Here is a 26,441-nt window from a genome sequence, read left to right as displayed (position 1 = left end):
TTCCACTAGGATGCAAACGAATGCACTTATTCTCCTAGACACCTGACTCTTTGGGAATCTGCTCAGCTAGTCGAACTGAAAAGTAAAACAGCTGGAGAAACAAAACATGCCATGTGATGTAGAGAACAAACGCAGGGACACCAAGGGGGGAGAGCGGGCGGGGGGTGAGGGTGTGGGATGAATTGGGAGATTGGGATTGACATGTATACACGGATGTGTATAAAACTGATGACTAGGGCTTCCCTGGTGGCGCAGTGGTTGGGAGTCCGCCTGCCGATGCAGGGGACACGGGTTCGTGCCCCGGACCGGGAGGATCCCACATGCCGCGGAGCGGCTGGGCCCGTGAGCCATGGCCGCTGAGCCTGCGCGTCCGGAGCCTGTGCTCTGCGATGGGAGGGGCCACAGCGGTGAGAGGCCCGCGTAACGCAAAAAAAAACAAACAAAAAAAACAAAAAAAAACAAAACTGATGACTAATAAGAACCTGCTGTATAAAAAAAAAAATTCAAAAACAAAGATAAGAGATAACAAGTGTTGGTGAGAATGTGGAGAAAAGGAAACCCTTAAAACAAACAAACAAACATGCTGTGTACGTGCCAGAGGCTGAAAAACCCCGTGCAGATGGGCTGGATGCAAGTCTGCTGCTCCACAGGGAAAGCCTAACCCCAAAAGTGCCCCCCGCCCCCTCGCCAACACGGTCCCAACTGCACAGTCTGATCTCTTTAATAATTCACTTCTGGACCTCTGGGGCCTAACACACTCATCACAGGCCCTGTAGTCAGGTTGAAATAGCTTATGAATTCGTTTCCCAGGCATTCCTGAGCTCTCTCCTACTTGGTTCAGAGTCGACGGGAAGGTTGCTTCTACCATTGCCTATTTCATGCTTTAGGATGCACCCGTTTCCTCTGACGTCCAGCTCAGGTTAGCTTACCTTTAACATCTGGGTGACTTGAAAGTTGTTTGAGAACTGGAAGATGACAGAGAAGAGAACGCCTTCAGTACAAAGCAGCATTCTGAACTGGTAGGGGCTAGCGGTTTTCACTGGAAACGGCAAAGCTGAGGTTTACCTTCTGTGGTGAGGTGAAATTCCGTAGCCACTTTCCCGTAACCGTTCTTGATACAGCAAGAATAGAGGCCCTGGTCCTTCTGACTGGCTTGAAGGATGGCCAAGGACACAGTGGAGCTGTCTCCTGCTCTGCAGTGGGGGACATGAACGTGGGCACGCATCATCATTCTGAAGTTGCACTTTTCTAACAGGAGAAAGAAACGAACGCTTCCCTGCCCTCGTGAGGTCAGCCAACGGGCTGGCTGAAAGACAAGATTGGGATCAGCTGTTAAAGCTAACTTATTTGTAGGAGACGATCGGCGTGGTTTTGCTTCACACCCTCACTTCATTATGCAATATGAATGCACGGAAACACCTGGGAGGTTTGACTGCCATTAGTAGAGCAGAGAATGGAAAATGTGAATCCTGGGGGCTTTCGTTAACATTTCTGCTCAGAATTCCTCAGTTGTGTTACTAATCCAGGTGTCCTGGGCTCAAAGGAAACCTGAAAGTTCCAAACCCAGACACAGTAGAGACAACAGAAAGGGGGTCTTTGTTGTATATAAGGACTCATGGGCTGGAGACTTTAATAGTGTGCTCCCCTGGCAAAGACCATCCATCCATCTGCCCACCCAATCTCACGTTCCAGGACTGTGCTCTAAACAGAAAAACGTGGTGGTGACAATGATGATGGTCATGGCTCATGTGTATTGAGCACTTGGTACGTGTCAGGCATTGTGCCCATCACTTTAAGGACTATTCCATGCCATCCTTGGAGCAATCTAACAAATACTATTACTGTCCGCAGTTCACAGAAGAGGAAACAGAGGCACAGTGAGATTAAGCAAGGGGCCTAAGGTCACACAGCTGATGAGAGTAGACTCAGGACTTAAACCAGATAACCTGACTCTGGAACCCTCCTCTTGACTGTGATAAGCTGCTTCCAAGTGATTTGTGATTCCTGCCCTCAAATCGGGGACAATTGAGATTAGAGTTAAAGCCACAATCTTTGTTCCAAAGTCTCAAACAGAAAATTTACTTTGCAGTCAAAAAAATACTCAAATATTATTCTAGTTTTGTTCTATACGGTGAATTTTGTTAGACATTCACCAAGGTCACGTGTGCGCAGTGTACGTTTTGGTTCATTTCACAATTCAACAGCAAAATCCATTCATCTCAGTTGGCAGAGCCAACAGAAGTCTTCGTTATCGTTCAGCTTTTCAGTAGACTTCAAGCCTCCGATGTACACATGCCTCTTCTGGAATGGACCCGTGGCTTAAAACACAGTCCACTAAATCATAATACTTCCTCCAAGCACATCCTGAATGTATGGTTGAAAGTGGATGTGAACAAGCCCAGTTATAAGGGGAAGACTTCCTGGACAGGCTGCCAAATACTAAGTCACCGGGGGGAGGGGCGGGGGGCGTGCCGTATCCTCCTCTAGCGGCCTGTTGATCAGCACAGCGCTTGTGTCCCTGAAAGGGGCAGTCGAGGCTGGCGGCTGAACTAGAATGGTCCCGTGACAAGTTCCTTCCGGCCAAGAAGTCCTGACGCTTGGCACAGAATCTCGGTGGCCTTTTTCTGTCTTGGCCCACAGAGGCCTTCTTCTATGAGGGGCAGCTGAGGAGTCACAAAGACCTGGATTCAAATCCTGAGCTGAGCTCTGGTCTCTCGCCCTCAGTTTCCTCGTCTGGGAAAGAGGAAAGAGCAAGATCCCCTCCTGGGTGTGCATGAGTAGCAACTGACACCTGGCACGTGAAGCCTGACTGAGGGGTCTAGTCTGGGGAGTGGCCATGAGCCATCAGCGGGGGTCAGCTGCTGTGTGCCCAGTACCGGGGGATCTGGTGATGGGGAAAAAGGCACAGTCTTCACCCGTGAGGGTCTTCCAGTCTGGGAGGAGATAGACACACAGAAAATACCCATATAAACTGTGAGAAGTGAAAAGAAGTGGTCTTGCACCTTTTTGAATCAATAGGGGGAAAGCTCGGTTTCATATTCTTTTACCCTGTAAGGGACACAGGTTTTTGCTTTTAGGGGGAGGAACGGCCAAATGCACAAAGGGCCAAACGGGAGTGGAGCGTAGCTGGGGAGACAAGTGCAAGCAAAAGAAGCTCCAAGTGTGACCAGAGTTAACACAGCCAAGAACTCAATCGGCCGGAGGGGAAGGGCATCTAAACTGGGGGCTTCTCAGAAGAGCCCAGAATCCATCAGCAGCCCCAGGGAGCAGGGGTGAGGACTGCCAGCACCCAGTGCCCACCTTCCAACCTGGGTGGAGACGTCCTTCCAACGGCCAACCAAGGAGAACCTGCCTCTGATGGCAGTCAGCTCTTCCCTCCCTGCTTGTCCGGCAGCAATGATGTGATCTGTGCTCAGCTTTCAGCCAATCCACTCCATGGGGACAGTGGCCCTTTCTAACGCCCAGGCCACTCCCAAGCACCTCTCTCCCCAGAGTGGAGAATGGGTTCCTGGTTACCAAGGAGGTGCTGACGGCCAAGGTAGCACTGAAGGGTGCCAGCTTGAGATCTTCTTGGAGCCATTGCACAAGCTACCACTTTCTTCTTGGTTTCCTCAGAGAACATTCACCTTGTCCTAGCCACAAGCACGTGTCCTGACACCTAATTTCCAAAATTTAGCCTATTAAGGAAAAGTATCCTAAACCTGGGGACAAAGGCGAAAGGATGATTGTCCTTTGTGTGTCACTGGTTAATGGGCTCACCCAAGGAGAAGTTAGTTATAGCAGATGCTCCTCTGTCGGACTTTGCTATTTACTCTTTAAACATCTTTGTAAGATGTTACAGAAAAACCCGAATGAACTTTTTGGTCAACCCAATAGAACCCACCCAGTTATAACTTCTCCTGGACAGAAACCTACAAAAGATAACTCCCAAGGTTTATTACCTGTTGAACATTAACAAGTTTCGTATCCATTTGCAAACATTCCAGCATTCTTTTGCCAGATTAACTGTATAAATCCATTCCTCAGATGTTCCTTTAAACAGCTTTCCCATCTTACTCATTATTTAATGAGTTAGAGAAGGAAGACCTTTGTTACATGTTCCTGTTACATTTGTTTGACAGATCAACTTTTTGATAACTATATCTTGACAAGGCAGTGAGAGATTTCTTGGAGGGACATGTAAAGGAAACATGCAGGGCTTCCCTGGTGGCGCAGTGGTTGAGAGTCCGCCTGCCGATGCAGGGGACACGGGTTCGTGCCCCGGTCCGGGAGGATCCCACATGCCGCGGAGCGGCTGGGCCCGTGAGCCATGGCCGCTGAGCCTGCGCGTCCGGAGCCTGTGCTCCGCAATGGGAGAGGCCACAGCAGTGAGAGGCCCGCGTACCGCAAAAAAAAAAAAAAAAAGGAAACATGCAACCGGAATTAGGGGTGAAAATTTGATAACGTTTGAAAATCCCCCTGAAATATAAATGACTTAATATCAAAGGAGTTATGACTCCCAAATCTCCAGTGGTTGCACCGGGAGGGCACATGGGTGCGCCTACGCCAGACAGCGTTACCCAGAAGAATGAAGCCAACCTCCCCAAGAACTTAAAGGCCTGGGCCACGTGTCATTAGTAGGTGGCGTGCCTACTGAGGTCACACACTTTCTAGAGGGAGGCTAGGTTCTCTAAAGACACCTCAGATGGAAAAGGGACCTGAAAGATTCAAGTGCCAATTTTCAGCTTAGATCAAGAGCAAAAAACGCTGGTTCATTTTCTTGGCTGACGGCTACGGAAAGTACTTTAAATGAATAATTAGCACTTTTTTTTTTTAAATAAAGCTCTAGGGAACCACCTTGATTTTTAAAATAATCAAGCCATTTATTCTTCATTGTGATTCTTAAGCCTTGCATAAGACAAGCAGGGTAATGACGGCCTTTTAGGTAAAGCAGCTTTATTACAACCATAGTTATAGGAGATGATAACTAGATAACTAGTTGGCTTTCTGGCGTGATGTCACAGACAGGAAACTATAGCTCAAGTCTCCCATCGTTGCATTTGGAACAATTGCCAGATGTGTTCCAAGCAGACATTTGATTTAATTTTACAGGAAACTGATTTCTCTCACTTTTTCAGCCTGTGATAAGATTAGTGGGTTAAGAACACCTCCCGTGACTCAGGGAGCTGTACTAGGACCTCCTTTGGCAGAAAGGAGCTTCTGAGAGTTGTCTGAGTTAGGCTGGTTTCCATCGAACCAGGGCATCTGTTTCTAGAATGAGTCACACCTCCTCAGGTGCAAAAGACAAAGCTTGATTCGTCAGTTCACTCGAGCAAGGATTTATTGCTGGAAAAGCCTCTTGAGGAAGGTTCATTCCACACGGGGTATCCTTGGCAATGATGCTCAGTCATCTCTCCTCTCCTCCCCTTCAGCTCCTCTAACCTATGGCCCCAGCTGTAAACTGGTTTTCCCATCTTAGAGAGGGCAGCTTACCACCCTGGGTAGGTGCCACTTTTCTGTAATCTCACGGATTGTTTTTTCCTTTTGATTTACCTTCTTAGCTCTTTGTTAGGTTAATGGGAATTTATGAGAACAGCAAAATGCACAGGCATATAAAAGAGAGCTCTTTAATCTTGGGACCACAGAACCTCAGACTAGATGATTGGACAGGTTCCCCTGATTTTTAAAAATGTGATGAAAGGTTTGTGCCTTCCTAAGGCCACCAAACGTGATGGTAGCCGAGGCAAGGCAAGAACGCTTCACCGTCCTCCCTGTCCAGGTATCTGTCCTTTTGTTACTTACTCTTCTTGGATACTTTGGGTGTGGAGTTTCTGCTTCAATCTTCCTTTTACTTCCTATAATTTACTATTTTCCTTTAGAACCATGTTGTGAAATAAACAACCAACTGTGAAAAGTAACCGGGGGGTGGGGGTGGGGGTGGATAGCGCACCTTCTCTGCACTTGGGCTATCGACTTTGAATCTTTCATCCACCAGATAGTAGAATCTTCATGAATCTCTGCAAACTGGCAGCTTAATTTTACATTTCCAGAGTGGTCGGGGAACATCTCAGCCTGGATCTTTTTCAGTAATACTGGAGCTGGAAACAAGAAACTTGTAGGTCAGTGTTCTTATAAGAATTGCAGAGAGCCTTAGGGTGGGCAAGAGACTTTCCCATTTTATCACATTTAATTCTCACTACAATCCCAAGAGACAGGGATAATAATCATTACCCTCCGTTTGGTGGGTGAGGGAATCTGGTGTCTGAGGGGAGACGGTACTTTCCTCAACAGATAGAAAATGAACAAGTCAGTAACAGGAAACTCCCACTTTTCATCACTTAAAATTCCTGAGTGAGGTCTGCAATGCACGAAGTGAAACAGAACTTGAAACTTTAAAAAAATTGACGGGAGGGATGGGGGTTGTAGATACCAAGTCTATAGGACCTGGGCCAAATAAAGATGCTTTTAGATGACTACCAGATGATCCAGGTCAAAAGTAAAGCTGGGGGTTAGGAAGTGGAATAAAATTTGGACTAGCCGAGTGATGTGGCTAAGCCCCCAGGTGTAAAAGGCAACAACAGTAAGTCATTTGCTGAAGAATATTCATCCGTCTTTCCCCTTGATCACAGTTATCTTTGCAGAAAGATATCGGACATCACTGCAATCCATTAGGAGATCAATTTCATTAGCGAAAGAGAACTGTCTACTTGAATGAAATAGGAGCAATACACAATTCCCAGGGGTTAGGCTGAGCTTTTTTAAATAAGGGACGAGAGGGTGGCACACCAGGTAAACGTGTAATTACTCAGGGCAGCCACTGGGCGGCAGCCTAGACAAGAGGAGGATGGCTGACACAGCCAGGTGGTCAGAATAATTTGGCAGGTAGAGGTTACTGGAAACGTGGTGTTGGTCTATTTCACACTGAGTTTCAAAATTACACAGCTTTGGTAACAAAATGTTATAGAATCCACAGCCAAGCCCAAAGTCATCAATACCGATGCTTTGTTTGCTCTGCTGCCGCAGATGCCACTACTGTGAAATCGTTCATGTGTTAAATGTGCCTCCCATCTCTTGGCAACAGACTTGGCTTGGATATCAGTGCGTATTGAAAAGCTTGTTTTCTTCCCAGGAAGTAATAATGGGGCGCTTGGGTAACAAATTTTTGCATTAGAGAGTAGCTCAGGGTACTAACAATATTATGGGAGAAAGATTAAATATACCAAGTCCTTACTGCCGGCAAAACTCATTTCACTTCATCTGGCCCTACCTAGCTACCGGTGCTAGGTGCTCTGGCCCACGGTGTCAAGCTCTTTCTCTAGAGTCTTGACCAAGCCCACTGCCCCACCTGGGACATATTTCCTCAAGGGCCCTTCCTGGGTGATTTGCTGACACCTAAGAGTTCCTAAGGCTGCCAACCCTGTCCACAACCCGTTGTAAGTTCTGAAGACAAAACTGGGGGAGGGGAATTCAGGGAAAGGCATAAAATGGGCAGAACTAAATGAGGGTCTAGGCTAGGAAGCTGGCTTGGTCAGGAGGCCTCAGGGCTTTGGGAAAGGACACCTGTCCGTGTGGGATGGAGGGAAAAAACAAAACAAAACAGAGGGAGCTAAAATGAGGCTCGAGAGGGAAGCTAGGTTTCTCTGCGGTGTATATTCTGCCCAAGTGTTGAGGGCAAAGGATAGAGAAGCCCCCTGTGACTATAAAGCTTTGCTTGTACTAAGCTTTGAATGTGGAAAAAAAGTTTACTCAAGTTCTATTTCTTTCAGAGTTATCCAAGTCATCCCTAACATCCCAACACACACACACTCCTAACTCCTCCCCACCCCACCCCCAGAAGGCTGTGCTCCCTGTGGCTGCAGCCCTTCATGCCTGGAGACGCAACTCCGGAGATCAAATCCTCCAACGGCACCTGGATGGTCCTTTCTCCCACGGAAACAGACAAGAATTCCAAATTAAGATTTTTTTCCTCTGGGCTGAAACCACTTGAGATCTCTTGAAAACATGGTTTCATTCTCTCTAAATATGTTTTAAAACTCGGAAAGCAGTTTTGTGTTTGATCTTTTCAGCAGCAGGGGCTGTGGGCCCGTTTGCTGAGGTCTGGGAACACAGTAAGCACTGGGGTAAGAGGAAAAGCCTCTCCCCCGGGGTTAAGGAGGGCCGCAGCGCTCTGCTCCAGCTCAGGCAGGCACGTTACCTGGCTGCAGTCTCTTCTGACTTCTGCCAGGTTTCATGGGAAGGGAAAGAGCTCAGGAAGAAGAGGCTGAAATCTGGGTGATGGGACGGAGTTTGGCATTGACTCGGTTCCCCAGGTGAAGCAGAATTGACTGCAGTTACCGGGGCTCTGAGCCTCAAGTGGTCTGAAACCTGGAACAAAGACCCAGGGGGGACTTCCCGCTCAAAGCGGAGGGCAAGTTGGAAAGAAAGTTTATACTCAAATTTGGAAGAAAACCCAACATCCAATCAGCCACTTCAAATAAAAAAAAAAAAAGATTAAAAGGAGGCTGCTGGACTGTACCTAAATGTTTTTCTGTCTATTTAATTACACTAATTAGCTACACTGATTAATGCTTCTGTTTCTTTTAAAAAAATTTTTGAAGGATAATTAAACAGAAAGGCGTAGTAATCACGCTCCCTCAGTTAAGCATACCTACAAGGCAGCCTATATCAGTGGTCCTCCCAGCACATCACCCAAGAACTCGTTAGAAACGCACTTTCTCCGGAATCAGGAACTCTGGGGTTGCGCCCAGCAACCTGTCTTAACAAGTCCTCTGGGGGATCCTGAGGCCGCTCAAGTTTGAGACCCAAGGGCCTACATGCCAGGCCACTGGTCACAGCCATACCATCCGACGCCCCCCTAGTGGACACACACCTTAACTGCAAGGGCTCAGGTGGACACACGAACTTGACATCAGGTCAACAAACCCAAACGTTAACAATGATAGGAAGCAACACAGCCTCACCTGTCCCTTCGCTTTTGCGAGGTGGTCTTTTGGAGTCTTTTTTCTCATCTGTGCGTGATACCGATGTTTCGAGTTCAGGACTCTTTTTAAGAAAGATCGAGTTCTTTCTGGCGTTTTCTTTCTCTTCCAATCTCAGCCTCAGGGTGGCCACCCTGGACAGAATTTTCTTCTTTACTCCCTCAGCTACGTGTCCACTCCCTGGGGTTTCTTGCTTCCCCTTGACCTCCTCTGACCCAGTCACTGCTGGAGGGACCCTGGGGAGGCAGCCAGCTTGGGCCACCACAGGGAGGACCTTCTCCTCCCTTGACATTTTCCCACGGCCAAGGGTGGAGCCCTGCTGGCAGGGGTCCTGCAGCATCTTAGGAACTTTCTCTGATGCACATTCTCTGGACATGAGTGTTGCTGCTGGGGAGCCAGATGTGCTTGTGGGTTTGGTTTCCCCAACTGGGGGCTCCTCTATTTTATGTTCCTCAATTTTGTGGCTTCTTGAAAAGCCTGTGATGCTTTCCTCAAGAGATGAAGTAAAAAGCCCCCAAGTGAGACCACTAGAAGGGGGCACATGTTTCCCACACCCACTCTCAATAGCTCCCCTTTCCTTTAAGTCAGAAAACGCACACTGATGGTTTCTGGGCTCCACTAAATCGTTCTCAGGGAGGTCATGACTTTGACTTGTGGAGCCGTGAGTATCAACTCCAGAGGCGGGAGTCACTCTTGCAAGACCGCTAGAAAGAGGTAAAGTGGGGGAAACGAATTCTGCTTTGTTATTTTTACTTTGTTCAGCCTCTGCTAAGCGCCTCTCACTGCCCTCTTGTATTTGGCTTCTGCCGCGTCCCGTTGGAGTCGTTTCCCCACCTTTGACAGGACCCGGGACAGGCAAAATGGCAGAGCGTACGTCCCCCTTCGCTCCGTCACGTTGGCTTTGTCTCGCCCCCTCTCCCCCACTGTGCCCTTGGTCTCGGCTGATGGTGTTTTCTCTTGGAATGGCTTCCCCACTTTGCTGGGGGCACGGAACTTGAAAGATGGATGGTTGGACCTCTACTCTCTGGCCCAAGTTTCCATCATTCAATTTACTCTCCACTCTGATGGCCCCCAGTGTGGATTCAGAAGGCTCTGGTGTTTCCACCCTGGCCCACTCCACACTTGTTTCATCAGTGGGATCTACAGAGGACTCTAAGATTTCAGGGCAGGTCAGGAACTGTTTAAAGAAGGAAGGGCGATCCATCTTGAGTTGGCTTTCCTCTTGGTTTTGACTTGCACTCTTAACATTTTCCTTCCTTCCAGTTCTGGAAGCCTCTGATAGCAAGTCTGTGACACATAATTCTTTTTCATCTACAGGGTCCACAGAGGACTCCGGGAGTCTGGGTTGGCTCAAACACTGGGAGGAAAGACAACTCCAGTTTGCATGGCCAGCTAGGTCTTCACTTTTGTGGATTTCTCTGTTATTAGCAATTGCTGAGCCGGACTCAGCCTGAGGACTGCAGGCTGATGCTGTCTCAGAGGGGTCCAGTTCAGGCACGGCAGCATCAGTCTTTAGAACGTCAGATACAGCCCAGACCCTACCAGGGATGAGACCAGGTTGTGACTCCTTGCACTTAGAATCTGTCAGTTGTCTTGGTGGCCAGGTTTCTGAAATGGAAGCCTCTAGAGTTATAATCTTCACCCGTTTACCTGCTTCCCAATATCCTGGACCGCTCTCTTTAGGCTCCCCCAGAAGGGTATTAGAGGGAGACGGAACATTACTCAGAGCCTGGCTATCATCTTCCGTTATAGATTCAGCCACCATGGGCACACGAGTCCCCAAGCCCGAGCTCTGTTGCCTTCCCTCCCTGGAGTTGGCCGATGAGTGGTCCAAGAGTACCAGGTTTATCTCCCCTGGTACAGCAGACGTCATGGGCAAGCTTTCTTGGAAATTTTCGTCAAGAGAACCCTGCTGGACACTCTGTGCTGTTTCACTTCCTTTTTCTTGGAAATTCTCTTCAAGGCTCCTGGTGTCTGCTCTGCCCACGGTCTGGCTCTTTCCAAACTGGTTATCAATCTGAAGAGGGGCATTGCTACAGAAATCCTCTCCCTCTGGGAGCTGAGGAACGTGGACGTGGATTCCTGGTCCACTGGGAGCCATGCACACTAGCCCTTTTGAAGATGCAGTTGTAGAACCATTTAAAATATGACCCAATTGTGCGTTGGAAGGAAGTTGAGAAAAATTGTCATCTGGTGCCCAAGTTGAGCTCTCATCAGGGCCACCTACATGGCTGTTCCCAGCAACTGAAACAGGGAGGTATTTGGGTGGTTGGCCTTTGGTGGCAATGGTAACAGTGGATGTGTCCCCACTCTCCCCAGTCACCTCAAAACACTCAAGATTAGCAATTAATGTTGTTGGCTTCTCCTGAGGAAACTTCGCTGTTGAACTATGACTGGCCAGTGTGTCTGCAGTGACCGGGGCACTGGAGCTAGAGCTCTCGTCACCACCTTCTTTAGACCATTCCAAAGAGTCATTCTCAGAAGACAGAGGCTGTCTTTCCTCGAGCCCACCTGAGTGACTGGGGCTCAGCACCCCCTGACCAGCCTTTACCATGGAGGCCAACATGGAGGTGGAACCCTCCACCTTGGAGAGATTTTCCCCAGTGGCACCTGTACTGGCTTTCTGTGAAATGTTCCAGATGAGAGCACTGATAAAAAGAGGGAACACTGCAGAGGTTCTCTCATTGCTGCTTCCGTATGTAGACTGTGGAGGCTCAGAACCTTGTGTCTGAGAAAGAATATCCAGTGCCTTGTCATCCGAAGAACACAGATCAGATGCTTTGCTTTGACCTGCCAGCTCGAAGTCCACGGAGCAAATTTCTTGAGGCAAATATTTACCAGCTGGGGCTCCAACAGGAGAGCTCACAGTATCACACGCTTCTTGGTCACCTGCTTCAGGACGGCCTAGCACACACGCTGTTACTCTGTCTCTTGGCCCAGCACACGCAGTTTCCAAGGTGGGGACGGTATGTACAAATTCAGGGGAAGCAAGAGAGGGAGCCCGGGGCTCCCCGGGGTCAGCGCTGTTCTCCTGGGGGAGACGCGCCGACGGCTCACAGCGGGGCATATTTTCACTATTGGCTTCTGGGATGCTCAGCTCACACCCTAGGTCTCCCCAGGGACATCCAGGTGTGCTGTCTTCTCCATCTTGGTTTTCTTCGTGCCGTGGGCCTTGGGTACACCTTTCTACCTCCAGGTGTTGGGCCAATGATGCATTTTTCGCGTCGATGCCTCCTAAATTGGAGAAGGAATCTATTGTGGTCATAGTAAACGCGGACTCCTCCCCAGTAGGCTCTGAGAAAGCTGGCATTCGGCTGAGAGAGATTTGCTCCCTGACTGTTTCCTGAATTTGCACCTAGAAGATGAAAAGCGATATTAGTAGAACTGTTCCTGGGAGATCCCACAACAGGGCATAACTGCAATCCCAAGAGTGTTAATCCTCGATGACTATAATCTCAGACAATGAGAAGGAATGATTGAGATCTAAACACAAATCCCCAAACTCTAGCTATTAGAGACACCCTGAAGAAAAGTTTAAGCAACTGTATGTTCCAGGGGGTCTTGGTCAAATTCCCCATTAAAAGCAAAAGGCCTCCTGACAATCATGTAATGATTTCTTGCCCATCTCGCAGGAAAAAAAGATGGAATTACATGTTAAATTACATGTTAACTTCTTTGACCGTCACAAGAGCTTGTGAATCTTTTCAGAAGGAAATTTCACATAACCATAACAAAACATGCAGTGCTGGGCTTCCCTGGTGGCGCAGTGGTTGAGAGTCCGCCTGCCGATGCAGGGGACGCGGGTTCGTGCCCCGGTCCGGGAAGATCCCACATGCCGCGGAGCGGCTGGGCCCGTGAGCCATGGACACTGGGCCTGCGCATCCGGAGCCTGTGTTCCGCAACGGGAGAGGCCACAACAGTGAGAGGCCCGTGTACCGCAAAAAAAAAAAAAAAAATATGCAGTGCTTGTAAAGCAGCAATGAGCACACTTTGTCCCCCGAGTAGGCCATCTTGCTGGTTAATTACTAAAGAGGCATGTCTTTTGAATCCACCTCTAATGAAGTAATGGAGTTGTGATTGGCCTTCAGCACTGCCAATCATTTCCGCCCCAGGAAGGTTATAAAATCCTGACGTGCCTCACCCACTTTAAGACAGATGCCCTGCGGCAGGCAAACCATATCCACAAGACGTAGGGGGTTCAGGACTTCTTGGGTTTGGGGGAAGAGATATACAGACGGGGGAAGAGATATACAGACAGGGGAAGAGAAAGTGAGGAAAGGGGGAGGACAGAATAAATCTCACTTTCCGAGGAGTGAACCCATCATGGTACTATCTGACTGTCCTGCGACACTGGATATTGTTCAAAGAAGTAAACTCAGTCTAAATTCTTGCCTCTTGAAACTTTTAGCTCATTGATTATTTCGAAACATATCAGAATTATGCCCAGCCAAGAGAAGGGACTCGCTGATCTGGGGCAAGCACCTCCTTCTTTGCCCCCAGGACTCCTGCTTTGAAGCAGCCCCGTTCAAACGTGCGGGAATCGATGACTGGGCTTACAGAGGGGAGGAGAGTCTCTCCCCCAGCGCACGACAACGTAGAGCTGAAGTACACGTAGCTCCAGGGTCCTGACGCTTATTCCCATCAATCACGTGTGAAAATCAGTCAATCCCTTTACACACCGGCAGTAGGAAACAGGACAACAGTGTACCACTCCTGTTTCCACACTCCCCAAGGCTGCCTGCAGCCAACGATTCACCTCTCCTTTTCTCCTGCAAGGTACCCTGATGTTCATTTAACTCATCTGGTTGACATAAAAGTGCTGAATAAGAAATTTAGTTTCCTGTGCTATAAATTCCGTGAGTGCTAGGACCATTCATCAATTCAAATATTTATTGAATACCTCCAACGTGCTAGAAAGTATCCCAGGTGATGGGATACAATACAGGCAAAATGCCCATCTGCAGGGAGCTCCCATTCTAGGCTGTTTAAGGCCCGGTACAGTGGTTGGCACCTAGCAGGGGCTCCATAAACACTTCTTGAAAGAATCAGTAAATGAATGAACACCACGCATGAGTCAGATCTACTCAACTTCCCCCATTAAACCTCTAAATTTGAAAGGGTTTGAGCTTTCATCTGCTTCTGTCTTCGGGACAACTCTCTTTCAAGAGACTTCTAGCCACAAGCAGAAGAACTACTGGTTCACATCCTGTGTTTCTAAAGGGACTCTATATATTTTTTTCCATCATATGAAAATGGAAGAGGGAAAAGAAATATCTGGTAAATAAGTTTTGTTTTTGTTTTTTTAAGTGTCCAGAACTTTAATGTGTTCATGGTTTCCCCTCTATACCTGAACATCTATAACGTGTAGAGAATGTTCTTTTCGTTTGCTAATTTGGGTTTTTTGTTTTGTTTTGTTTTTTTGAGCTATAGCACAAATCTACTGAACTATTAAAAGCATAGAAAGCATAGGGCTTCCCTGGTGGCGCAGTGGTTGAGAGTCCGCCAGCCGATGCAGGAGACACGGGTTCGTGCCGCGGAGCAGCTGGGCCCGTGGGCCATGGCCACTGAGCCTGCGCGTCCGGAGCCTGTGCTCCGCAACGGGAGAGGCCACAACAGTGAGAGGCCCGCATACCGCAAAAAAAATCATAAAAGCATAGAAAGCATGGGTAGCTTCCTGGTCATGATTTGAGAGGTGTAGGGAGATTATCTGATCGAAAACACCAGGACCCTCTCCTGAGCCTTCCTCCCTGCCTGAGCTTCCACTACCTATGTCAGCCCTTTAAGATCTTGTCATCATCACAACATCAGTGCCCGACATTTAAGGACTAGCTGCCACGTGTAGAATTCTCTGCCAGGTACTGGACAATTTTTTCCAAAGGGCTCCAGTCAAAAAGCCACTGTGTTACTAACTGGGACGCTACCCACCCATTATTGCTAACTAGCGTATCAGAGTTGTAGGCTGATACACCTGGAGAGGATGAAACACAGGAGAAGTAAGCTTTGCTTAGGGTGGTTTGGTCATTGGGATATATCCTAACCATGGTGTATCATGCCTTGACTTACAGGAGAGTCCTGTTCTTACTAAGGTAGACTGATTCCTCCCCTCTCTACCTTTTAAACTAAAATCCTACTTTAAAATAGCCTGGTGAAGCTCCACACATAAAGAATTATGGCGAATCCTTGACCATGTAAAATTCATCCACTTGAGTATTTACTGAGCACCTACTATATACCAAGCTGTTCTAAGGACTGGAGAAGCCTCAATGGACATAGAAGACTGCTGGCCTTTTGGAAGTTAGGTTCAAGCAAGCAGCCATACAAATTGGTTCACTGCTGATGTGAAACTCCATAAAATGTGATTGTAACCAATGGACGTTCTCAAAGCAGAGCTTTTCACAGTCCAGTGCATACTTGCTGAGGCTCACAGCATTGGTTCCAAGGGCAGCCTCCTCGGAGGCCAACTCAGAGAAAGGGAAACCACAGGCTCACACCTTTCAAATGAGTCAGACCTTTCTTTCAGCGGGAGATCTCTTAGTTAAGTCATTATGAAAGAACTCCAGCAAACGATTCTCCTGCTGCTCAGCTATTCTCATCACGGAGTGAGTGGTGAGACTCAGGTGCTTTTGTTATGTAGGAAAATTATCCTCATTCAGGTGAGGGGGAGGAGAGTTTAGGGCTCTTGTCGGAAACCCATCGTGGTGTGTGGACTCAGGACTGGCCGCCTGGGCTTCAGCTTAATCACGTATTGCATTCGTGACCCCATGTAACCTCTTTTTTTTTTTTTTTTCTTTTTTTTTGCGGTACGCGGGCCTCTCAGTGTTGTGGCCTCTCCCGTTGCGGAGCACAGGCTCCGGACGCGCAGGCTCAGCAGCCATGGCTCACGGGCCCAGCTGCTCCGCGGCATGTGGGATCTACCCGGACCGGGGCACAAACCCGTGTCCCCTGCATCGGCAGGCGGACTCTCAACCACTGCGCCACCAGGGAAGCCCTCCATGTAACTTCTTTGGCCTCTCTGACCCTCCGTCTCTTCCTCTAAGGCTAACCACACGCACGTCAGCACCATCCTGTCGAGTGCCTGGCACTCGCTGACATTCGTTTCCCTTGTTCTGTGAGCCCCGCACTGGATCTTATCCATCAAGTGGAAGAGAAGGAATCAGTGGTGACCTTCCTTTTACTCCTGGAGCAGGACTGTTTGTTAAATTCCATCCATTTGGCCATTAGCACAACTTGTCAAGAACTGCTGTTTATCTTCCCCCACACACACACCTTGTCTCTTCAGCTGGATTATAAGCCATCTGAGAAGAGGGATCTTATCTCATACCACTTTCTATTGTTAGTCACTGAAATTAGTGTCATGCACTTCGTGGCATCCAGGACACTCCCTCTAATGATGAAGATAACCCTGCACATCATGGGGTGGGTGAAGAGACAACACACCTTCCACGGGATCCACGGGAGACACAATTAGGAGCAGAATTTCTTGGAAAGGCTAACAGCTGGAAACAATGTGGTTGTAAAATCAGGCATGTTGGATAGAGGAGGGGTTGGAGACGGTTGTGCAAGCAAAGTTTCAAGCTTCACGCTGCTTTCAAAACCAGCTTTGGAAGTGTTACTCTTTGGTCTACCCCTCCCGCTGCTGGTACTCATTCATGTTTATTCACTCAGTAATAGAGTCCTTACTATGTGCTAAGGTTCTAAAAAATTCAGCAAAGAATAACAAGTCCTGCCCTCAGAGCTAGTGAGGAAGCTGATAAAGAAGCAGTCATGGGCTTCCCTGGTGGTGCAGTGGTTGAGGGTCCGCCTGCCGATGCAGGGGACACTGGTCCGTGCCCCGCTCCAGGAAGATCCCACATGCCGCGGAGCGGCTGCACCCGTGAGCCATGGCCGCTGAGCCTGTGCGTCCGGAGCCTGTGCTCCACAATGGGAGAGGCCACAGCAGTGAGAGGCCCGCGTACCGCAAAAAAAAAAAAAAAAAAAAAGATCCCTGCAGTGCAAAAAGCAGAGGGTGCTCTCTTAGGTAACAGTTCTTAGATAATTCTCGGACAGTCCAGTGCGGTCTCAGGAGACCTCTCTACTGATGAGAGCGCGCAGGTGTGGCAGACGTTGCTGATCCTCGACCCCCTCCTCCCTTGCCACCTCCAACTAGAGGAGGTTGGAAAACCACGTATGCTCCCAGCCTCCTGCATAGCCATTAGTCAGTTCTGGCTAATGATGTAAGGGGAATTCCACTAGGGAGCTTCCGGAGAAGCTTTGCTTTCCTTATATAGAAGGCACAGACACGGTAGGTACCTTGCCTACCCCCTTCCTTCTTCCTGTGACGAACTTGTGATGCCTGGTGCTGCAGCAATCAACTTGCAGTCACAAGGCAACCAGCACGAGAATGAAAAGCCCACTACAGCTGGTGGGGCAGAAAGGATGGACTTGGGAGCTGGTAGGTATCCTCAAGCCACTGGATCAACACCGAGGGCCTTCTACCCCTAGACTTCTTGTGAAGGGAACAACAAAAGTCCATATGTTTGAGGCCGCTGGTAGTTGGTTATTCTGCTAACAGCATCTAAAAGCTTTCCTACTGGATGCTAGAGGAAAGGATATGGCTGAAGGGTGAAGGAAAGGGCACATGAGATTCACCTGGAGCCCTTCGACAGGCAGGGATCAGCGTGAAGGACAGTGTCACAGAGGGCACCGGGTGTGGCTCCTGGACAGGGTGCTGGGGAGCTGGTCAAAATGACAAGGGATCGATAGGGCCTGGGGCAAGGTGAACGTGAAGTAGAAGGTGGGCGGTGGGAGGATGGGGAAATGTGAAAAGATGGATCAAAGGAGAGGCCATGGTTCTAAAGGCCACATTCAACCGCCCAGAGCCAGAAGAGGTAAGCCCGTCAGCTCCTGGCTTCAGCTGGGCAGTCTTGCCATAGACCGCCATGTCCTCCCGTGGGACAATTTAACTCCTGTTTCTTTTTAGATGTTCCTTATCTGGACTCGATGCAAATAGCACCATGTCCCTCGATGGTTATCTATACATCAGTCTCCCCCTGGGGTTCCAGGAATCTTTAAATGGGAGTTCCCCCACTCCCCAGCCAGCCTGGGCTGGCTGCAGCCTCGCCCACTGGCTAACCTTTCCTAAGTGTCTGCTGAGCCCTCACTACGGGGCACAGCGTCATTTGTCATTCGATAGAGCAAATCCATACCACCTGGGGCTGGGAAACTGAAAATAGCCTGGTCTCCAGCCAAGGAAAGCTTAAAGGCAAACTAGAACATTTCAAGAACTTGAGTTTATTTTTAGGAGTTGCTGGGATGCCCAGAAAGGAGCTTCACTGAAGGCTTTGAATGTTAAAGGAACACAAAGTGGACACACGTCTAAAGTCCCCAATCCTGGGAATTCCCTGGCAGTCCAGCGGTTAGGACTCTGCGCTTTCACTGCCGAGGGCACGGGTTCGATCCCTGGTTGGGGAACTAAGATCCCACAAGCAGCGTGGCACAGCCAAAAAAATAAAAAAAAATCCCCAAACCCTGAAACCCCCTCCTCACTTGACCAACCCTTCTTCATTCAAGACCCTCCTGGGAGGCATGAAATCTTCAGCCGGCTGGGGTTATAATCCTGCCTGATTTCCTGGGAAAGAAAGAGTTTGTAAAACACCAATTTGATTTCTTGGGAGAGGACTGGGTTTCCATGACGAATACCATTTCCTAGAGCTAAGGGGCTCCGTGCACCAGCGCAATCTTTGCCTGGTAACATGGTGAGCCAGAGTCCCAGAGCCCAAGCCAGAAGCTTGTGTTTTTGTGCCTCTCAGGTGACGTAAGTCTCAGCACCACTACTAGTGATAATCACCAAGCCCTGTGTAGCCCTTAACACCCAGCAGGCACTGCTCTAAGCGCTTTACAGGCGTTAATACGGTTAATGTTTGCAAAATGGTATAGACATGTATGACTTTGGGACTTAGGGTTGTGTAACGTTAAGGAGAAATACCAGCTATTCTAACACATAAGACCATTTCATGGTAAACTCCCAAGTACAGTGGTCCACAAAAGCAACTGTCTTCCTCTCCCATATGGGCATCTTTGTTTTCCTGCATCTGAGAGTTTGCTGGGCGATGAGAGGAGAGCCTTGATTTCCACATATGCAGCTAGGAGCTATGCCAACGTAAGAAAAGTGGAATTGGGAAGGCTAATGATTTTTCTTGAATACCACCATGCATTTCTGAGCACTCTTCGTGTTTCTTGCTATGTCCCAAACAGACTGGCACTTGGATGACGAGGTGAAAGGCAAGTGGAGCAGGGTGATGGATGGAGCAGGGGGCCTCAGAAAAGCCAGGTGTTTATCCTGGATGCACTGCCTCATGGGAAATGGCTTTGGTGAAGTCACTGGATCTGAGGCTGTTTCTTCCACAGTAAAATGAGGGTTGGAGAGTACCTCTTGGCCCTCCCTAGCTTTGGTGTTCTATGACCTGCTGCCATGGAAACAATACAAACATTGAAGTGAGGCTTAAACCTCACCTTCCACTTAGAGCAGCTTTTAACTCCTAAGGCTTCTAGATCTACCTCGACTACCTATGAGGGTTGTTAGGGGAAAGGACACATACGTAGAGTGATTCAGGACAAGCCAGTGGCGGCCCCAGGGAGGATCAGGAAAGAGGCAGAGTGGGCTGGAGAACGCTCCCCGATCCCTAGCTCGTCTCTCCTCTATGTACTAAGTGCCCCATCTTTTGAGTGGGCTGCACTGTGTCCGCATATGGGCCCTGAATCGATCCTGCAGCGTTCTAGAGGCCCACAGACCTAGCACACGGCAATGAAAACCGTCACGGCCACACAAGGGAAGCCCAGCAGCTGTCAGCCTCTAAATGTGCTACATCCTTTCTGGCGCTGAGAAAAATGATGGCTTCGTTCAGCCCGAAAGTCTCGTTTTCCCCACAGTCTTTCAAAGAATCAAGAGCTTCCAGACCCGCTTGAGCCCCTCGATTCCCTCCTCCAGGCCCCTGAGGCCACGGAGGGAATCCCAGCTGTGGGTTCTGAGCTAGGAACATACCCAGCTGTGGCATTATTCCCACAGACCAAACTTCTCTGCAGATTTCGGACTAGGTAACAAGGAGGGGCGGGGGGAGGGGTGGTGTTAAACCTTAGGTTCCAGAAGAACATTCGCAAAAATCCGTCTCCCTTTACAGTTTCTAGAATGTGTGAGCAAAACCAAAACCTGGTAGCAGTTACCGTACTCCCCTGACAATAATACATGGTACAGCGCCAGTTCTTGTAAACTTTAGAAACAGGAAATACTTGTCATGGTTACTATACTACTTGCCTATTCAGCGAGGCTTCAGAGTGTACAGGGGTGATGCTACTTGGCACTTGGAACAGCTGAACATGAGCAGAGAGCAGGTTGCCTGTCCTGGACGGCCATTGCCAAAAATGAAAAAATGTAGGACTGGGGCTTGAAGAGTCCCTTATAGGCCATGTACTTCAAGTAAGCAGCAGGACAGCTACAGGTCCTTAGGTTAGGCTTCTGGTTAAACAGAAAATATCCCCCAAAAGAGCACAGTTCTAGGAGGGCAGCCGGCAGTTACCCAGCCGGCTGTAACAGTTACCCGATTAGAATCAGAGACAGCTTCTTCAGCAGGAGACGCAAAGTTCCCTGGACAGTGAGATCCATGAGGGGAGGACAGGGTTAGTCTTACTCATCGTGGTGCAAGGCACATAGTAGGTGCTCAAAAATAGGTCAAAGGAGTGGACATCCAACCAGTCTGTTCTTGGTCCCGTGTCCCTTTGCCGACAGAGGCAGGGAGGGTTTGTCCATCCCTTCAGAGTCTGGTTCTCGTCTAATTCTATCGAGACATTGATCTTCTACCCGCTAACCTGCCCGAGGGTCCTGTGCTTTGGTTAATATGTACTTGCCGCTAAACTAACTCTTCTTCACCGCTAACGACTTGGTGCTGTGTTGGCCTCAATCTTCAGATTGAAATGGAAGCCACCTGTTCTCTTTTGAGAAGTGTCTCTTATTTCATCTATGAGAAAATGAGGTTCCCAATACAATCCCCAAAGGAGACATCAGCATGGTTGTACCACGGACACCAGGCACTGAAAATGGGGGGAACAGGGTTGTGAATTTACAACATGCAACCAAAGGGTTAAGTTTAAACACCTGTACTTTAAAGATGAAGGCAGTCAGAGGCGAGGTGGGAATGGGGAGGGCCAGGTGCAGATTAGAAATTCAGGAACCTCTTTTGATGGAGCCGTCAGAAATCAACTTTCCCCTTGTAGACAGAAAAAGAATGATTCACCAAGAAGCTTCTGGAGGGCTTACCTGGTGGCGCAGTGGTTGAGAGTCCGCCTGCCGATGCAGGGGACACGGGTTCGTGCCCCGGTCCGGGAAGATCCCACATGTCGCGGAGCGGCTGGGCCCGTGAGCCATGGCCGCCGAGCCTGCGCGTCCGGAGCCTGTGCTCCGTCCGCAACGGGAGAGGCCACAGCAGTGAGAGGCCCGCGTACCGGGGGGGGGGGGGGGGGAAGAAGCTTCTGGAAAGCTGAAGTTATTGGGGGAAAGACTTTAAAAACAAAGAAAATGTCTAGGACTCACTGATTTGGAGCTAGAAAGCAAAAATATACTGAGCTGGTATTTGTACTTGTGGCGAAGATTCACACATAGGCCTTCGTGTGTGCGTGAGCAAACGCATTCCCTTCATGCTTTTTCTCTGGCACTGATCGTGTCTTCCTCATAAGCCCCCAGTCATGTACCGGTTTGGGGGATGAGTGGAGAACAGTTCTCTCTAAGCTGCCTCTGGTAGGTGGGTGGGGACTGGCTAGGCCCCGTGTCCCAGAAGGGAAGCAGGGAAACAGCTCCCGTCCTCACGGTTTCCCTCGGTTTGTTCTAACCCAACCCCGAGGTTAGGGGAACTCGAGTTGGGATTACGTGCCCCCATGAGCCCCGACTCCGTCAGCCCTTTTGTCCCAGCATCTGAGGGCCGGGTCCCCTCGTCCACACCCTCACACACTCCCGATTTCCGATTGTGCAGGTAAGACTCTGTTCTAAGAAGAAAGGAACTTAGAAAACTCAGTAAAGCCTGACTTTAAAGATTACTGCCCTGCTTAAATGAAAATAAAGCCAAACACCTGTTTTTTATCTGTTTGCTTTCCTCTGTACAACTCTAATCACCATCCCCATGTCATCCCCAAGGCACCCCCCTCCCCCCAGTCCCGAGATGCTTTGGAAGAAAATTGAGGCATAAGTGGAGAGACAAGAATTTTTTCTGGTAATTCCCTGTACCCACCGTTGGTAACTAGGGCTTTTTCCTAGGACTTCGGAAATAAATTACTACAAACTGGTTAACTTAACAGAGCACACATTCCCTTAGTTCTGGAGGCCAGAGTCTGGAATCAGGGTGTCCCCAGAAAAGAATCTTTGTCTTTGGACCTCAACTAATGACATCTGCACGGAATCTAATCTTTCTCACGTTCTGAGGTTCCAGGTGCATATGAACTTGGGGGACGCTTTTCAATCCACTACAGCAACCCACTTTTCCCCAGGCTTCCCCTCTGGCCCTCCTTCCCCGCAGCCTGCCATCAACGGAGGATAAAACTCAGTACAACGGGGAGTCCATCCCTTGCCCCTGCTCCGCTCTTGCTATTGAACCAAATTCCCTCGCCCAAAGCCCAAGCAGCCATAAACGCCCAGCCCCCCAGTTTGTGGAAGTTTCTCCGTGGGGCAGCCTAGCGAGGAGACCGCGGAACAAGCCTCAGAGCTACCTCGCCGGAGGCCAGGGGCTCAGGATATTTATGAGATTGAAGCAGGGCGGCCTGAGGCACGGGGAGGGTGGGGAAAGGTGATTGGAAATAAGAAAAAGGTGAGACACTTGTTCTCTCCACGTTCAAAAATGGAGGCTCTTCGCACGATCTGAGGGTGGAGTTTTCGGCCCTCTGACGTCAAAAGGTCACTGAGCGGACACTCGCGCATGCCCAGTTGGAGGGTGGGTGGTCCTAACCAGTCTCAACCAGCTCAGCTCCAACTAGACACAGCTGCCTCCAAGTTCCTGGAAAACATCTTACTGTTTATGCTACGTGCCGGTTGGAGGACTTCCCCGGTGGCGCAGTGGTTAAGAATCCGCCTGCTAACGCTAGGCGACCAGGGTTCCAGCCCTGGTCTGAGAAGATCCCCCATGCCACGGAGCAGCTAAGCCCGTGCGCCACAACTACTGAAGCCTGTGTGCCTAGAGCCTGTGCTCTGCAATGAGAATCCCGCGCAACCCAACGAAGAGTAGCCCCTGCTTCCCGCAACTAGAGAAAGCCTGCGCGCAGAAACGAAGACCCAACGCAGCCAAAAATAAATAAAGTTTTTTAAAAGTGCCGCTTGGAAGCCATGAAAGTCTTTTGTAGCAACAGTGAAAACAACCTTGATTGGTGAAGGCAGGTGAACTGGACTTGACTGACAATTACCCACGGCTTCACCCTCCGGGAGGCTGGGGTTCTAGAGCCCAGCCTTCCAGACCCCGTAATTAGCATCAACCACTTCGGACTGTTCTTGGAGGGACCTGTCTGTGCCGGAGCCCCAGGCTCTCCCATCTGTGATGGAGAGGCAGTGACTGGGGAGTCCCGTATATTTGTTGCCAGATTTAGACCCTGAACTAGAAATTTAGGAGATGAAGGGGTAAACAGTTTTCCTGATGGTTATTTTCCCACCCAACGCTATCAGTTTGATGGTAAATGCGAAAGCACTTGTTTTTAAACCATCACTTTAAAAAAAGGCCCGAAATCGCAAGGCAGTATCAAAATACCTGTGCTGACTCAGAAAGATAATTTTTCAAGCGTCAGCAGAGAGGGGAACTTACAGAATTTGCAACTTTACCTCCTGCCCTGCCCCTACGCTCAGCTCTATAAATACAGTGGAGGCCGTAAATTGGAGGGGGTGGGGGAATACGACTTCTCCCCCTTCTGTCTTGCCTCTGTACGTAGATTTAATTCAGTTCGACAAATAATATTGACAGGCACTGTGTTTGTTCTTAGCATTTACAGATGAATTAGACCCAGTGCCTGTCTCCACGTAGCTCACAGAGTAACAGCCCAGCTGGGCTTACAAACAGCTAAAATATACAGTGAATGCTAGCAGAGAGATTAGGAATAAAATGTTATGGGAGAGATTAAGTTTCCTTCAGGGAGAGGAGAAGGGACAAGGGTAGCAGAGAAAGATCCAGAATCTGCTGCCTGTGCATTTACATTTATTAATTCCTTCATTCCTTTATTCAACAGAGAATCGTGGAAAGCTCTGTACGTGCCAGGCCTCACCCTACCTGCTGGGGAAATCCTATCACCAGAAAAGATTCTGTCTTCTTAGAACCTGAATTCTGTGTAAGGAGGTAGACAAAGCCAAGGAGGTCAGAAGATACTCTACAAGGAGAGATGATGGAGGAAACAGCATGAACAAAGGCACTGGGGCATCCAAAGTGCCCATTTATCTGGAATGACTAGGATTTGGGAAGGGTGGGAGCAGGGAGACAGCTGAAGGAGCCCACAGTCTTGTTCTGGAGACTCCTACACATGGCACAGATTTATGCCTATAACAAGAGGGTCCATCCAAGTTTGACAGGGGCTAGGAAAGTGATGTTGTCATTGGTCTGAACAAGGGAATGATATTCCCAGATTTAGGTTTCAGGAAGATTGTTGCAGTAACATGACAGTATCTTAGAAGAGAAAGACAGTGGTCCAAGGAGTCTATTGCAGTGGTCTAGATAAAATTATGAAGACTGGGCTACAGTGGTGGCTGAAGGATGGAGTGTGTTGTGGATGGAATTGTGTCCTCCAAAAAGATATGTTCAAGTTGTAACCCCTGGCACCTGTGTATCTAACCTTATTGGAAAATAGAGTCTTTATAGATGTAATCAAGTTAAGATGAGGTCACACTGGATTTGAATGGATCTCAATCCAATGACTGGTATCTTTATAAGAGGGAAATTTGGACACAGAGACACACAGGGAAAATACCATGTGACCATATAGGCAGAGATTGGAGAGATGCAGCTACAAGGATGGCCAGCAGCCATCAGAAGCCAGGAGAGAGGCATGGAATGGCTTCTCCCTCAGAGAGAGCCTCCAGGAGGAACCAGCCTTGCCAAAACCTTGATCTCAGACCTCTGACCATCAGAACTGTGAGAGAATAAGTTTCTGTTGTTTTAAGCCCCCCAGGGTGACAATTTGTTATGGCAGCTCATGGAAACCAATAGGGAGAGGAAGATTCCGACTCAGGAGACACTGTAGAAGGAAAATTGACAGGATTGGGGGACTGGTTAGATGTAGGGATTGAAGATGAGGAGGACATCAAGGACCATTCTCGGGCTTCCAGCTCAGGGAATTGCGTTATAAGCTCTTGTGGGACTGACACACCTGTTTGCTGGAATACTTGATACACTAAGTAGGTGCTTAATAAATATGCATTAAATAACAAGTGTTGGCAAGGATGTGGAGAAAAGGGAACACTTGTTGGTGGGAATGTAAATTGTTTCAGCCACTATGGAAAACAGTATGAAGGTTCCTCAAAATTTTAAAAATAGAACTACCATAGGATCCAGCTAGTCCATTTCTGGGTGTTTATCTGAAGAAAATGAAAACACTAATTTGCAAAGATACATGCACCCCAATGTTCATAATAGTATTATTTACAATAGCTAAGATATAAAAGCAGCCTAAGTGTCTATCAACAGATGAATGGATAAAGAAGTGGTTTATACACACACACACACACACACACACACACACACACACACATATATATATAGTGGAATACTACCCAGCCATGAAAAGGAATGAAACATTGCCATTGGCAACAACATGGATGGATCTGGAAGGCATTATGCTTAGTTAAATATGTTAGACAAAGACAGACAAACACTGTATGTTTTCACCTATATGTGGAATCTAAAAAAATAAAACAAATGAACAAATACAACATAACAGAAACAGACTCACAGAAAGAACAAACTAGTGGTTCCCAAAGGAGAGAAGGGTGGGGGGAGAGGCAAAATAGGTGAAGGGGATTAAGAGGCACAAACTACTAGGTATAAAATAAATAAGTTACAAGGATGTAATGTACAGCACAGGAAATAGAGTCAATATCTTATAATAAATTGGTATGGAGTATAATGTATAAAAATATCAATTGACTATGTTGTACACCTGAAACTAAAATAATATTGGGAGTCCACTATACTTCAATAAAATAAATAAATAAAACATGAGTTAGCTCAGCTACCATCTTTGGGCTCGAACAGAGCCCCTGTACAACTTAGTTATTTGTGTCGAAATTGTGCAGGGGGGATGGAGATAAGGTGAAGGCAGTGTGCCCGGGGCTGCCAGGAGGAGCAGGGTGGGCACGGAATCGTGGCGGTGCGTCTGGGGAGGTACATTGGACATCGCAGCGAATGGAGTGTGATGGGCCCCACGGTTCATCTCTCTCTCTCTGTGTCACCACAGGCCACATCCTGACCTCTGCTCCTCCAGCCCCGATGAGAAGAC

General features: G+C 48.5%; 1 protein-coding gene across 4 annotated transcripts in view; it reads right to left on the bottom strand.

Annotated features, from left to right (window-relative positions):
* ALPK2 (alpha kinase 2) overlaps positions 1-26,441 on the bottom strand; it is an 87,683-nt gene that overhangs the window by 37,506 nt on the left and 23,736 nt on the right. For 3 of the 4 annotated variants that reach the window (XM_067698950.1, XM_067698953.1, XM_067698952.1), the window contains exons 2-5: positions 8,940-12,312; positions 5,930-6,077; positions 1,066-1,193; positions 930-965 (exon numbers count right to left, since the gene is read on the bottom strand). In XM_067698950.1, coding sequence (XP_067555051.1) covers positions 930-965; positions 1,066-1,193; positions 5,930-6,077; positions 8,940-12,312 — 3,685 coding nt within the window. Of the gene's footprint in view, positions 1-929; positions 966-1,065; positions 1,307-5,929; positions 6,078-8,939; positions 12,313-26,441 lie in introns of those variants that run through there. The other variant, XM_067698954.1, reaches the window with a different exon arrangement.

Source organism: Pseudorca crassidens, chromosome 12, assembly GCF_039906515.1.
Source record: "Pseudorca crassidens isolate mPseCra1 chromosome 12, mPseCra1.hap1, whole genome shotgun sequence".
Taxonomy (NCBI): Eukaryota; Metazoa; Chordata; class Mammalia; order Artiodactyla; family Delphinidae; genus Pseudorca; species Pseudorca crassidens.
This window is presented reverse-complemented; position numbering and strand designations above follow the sequence as displayed.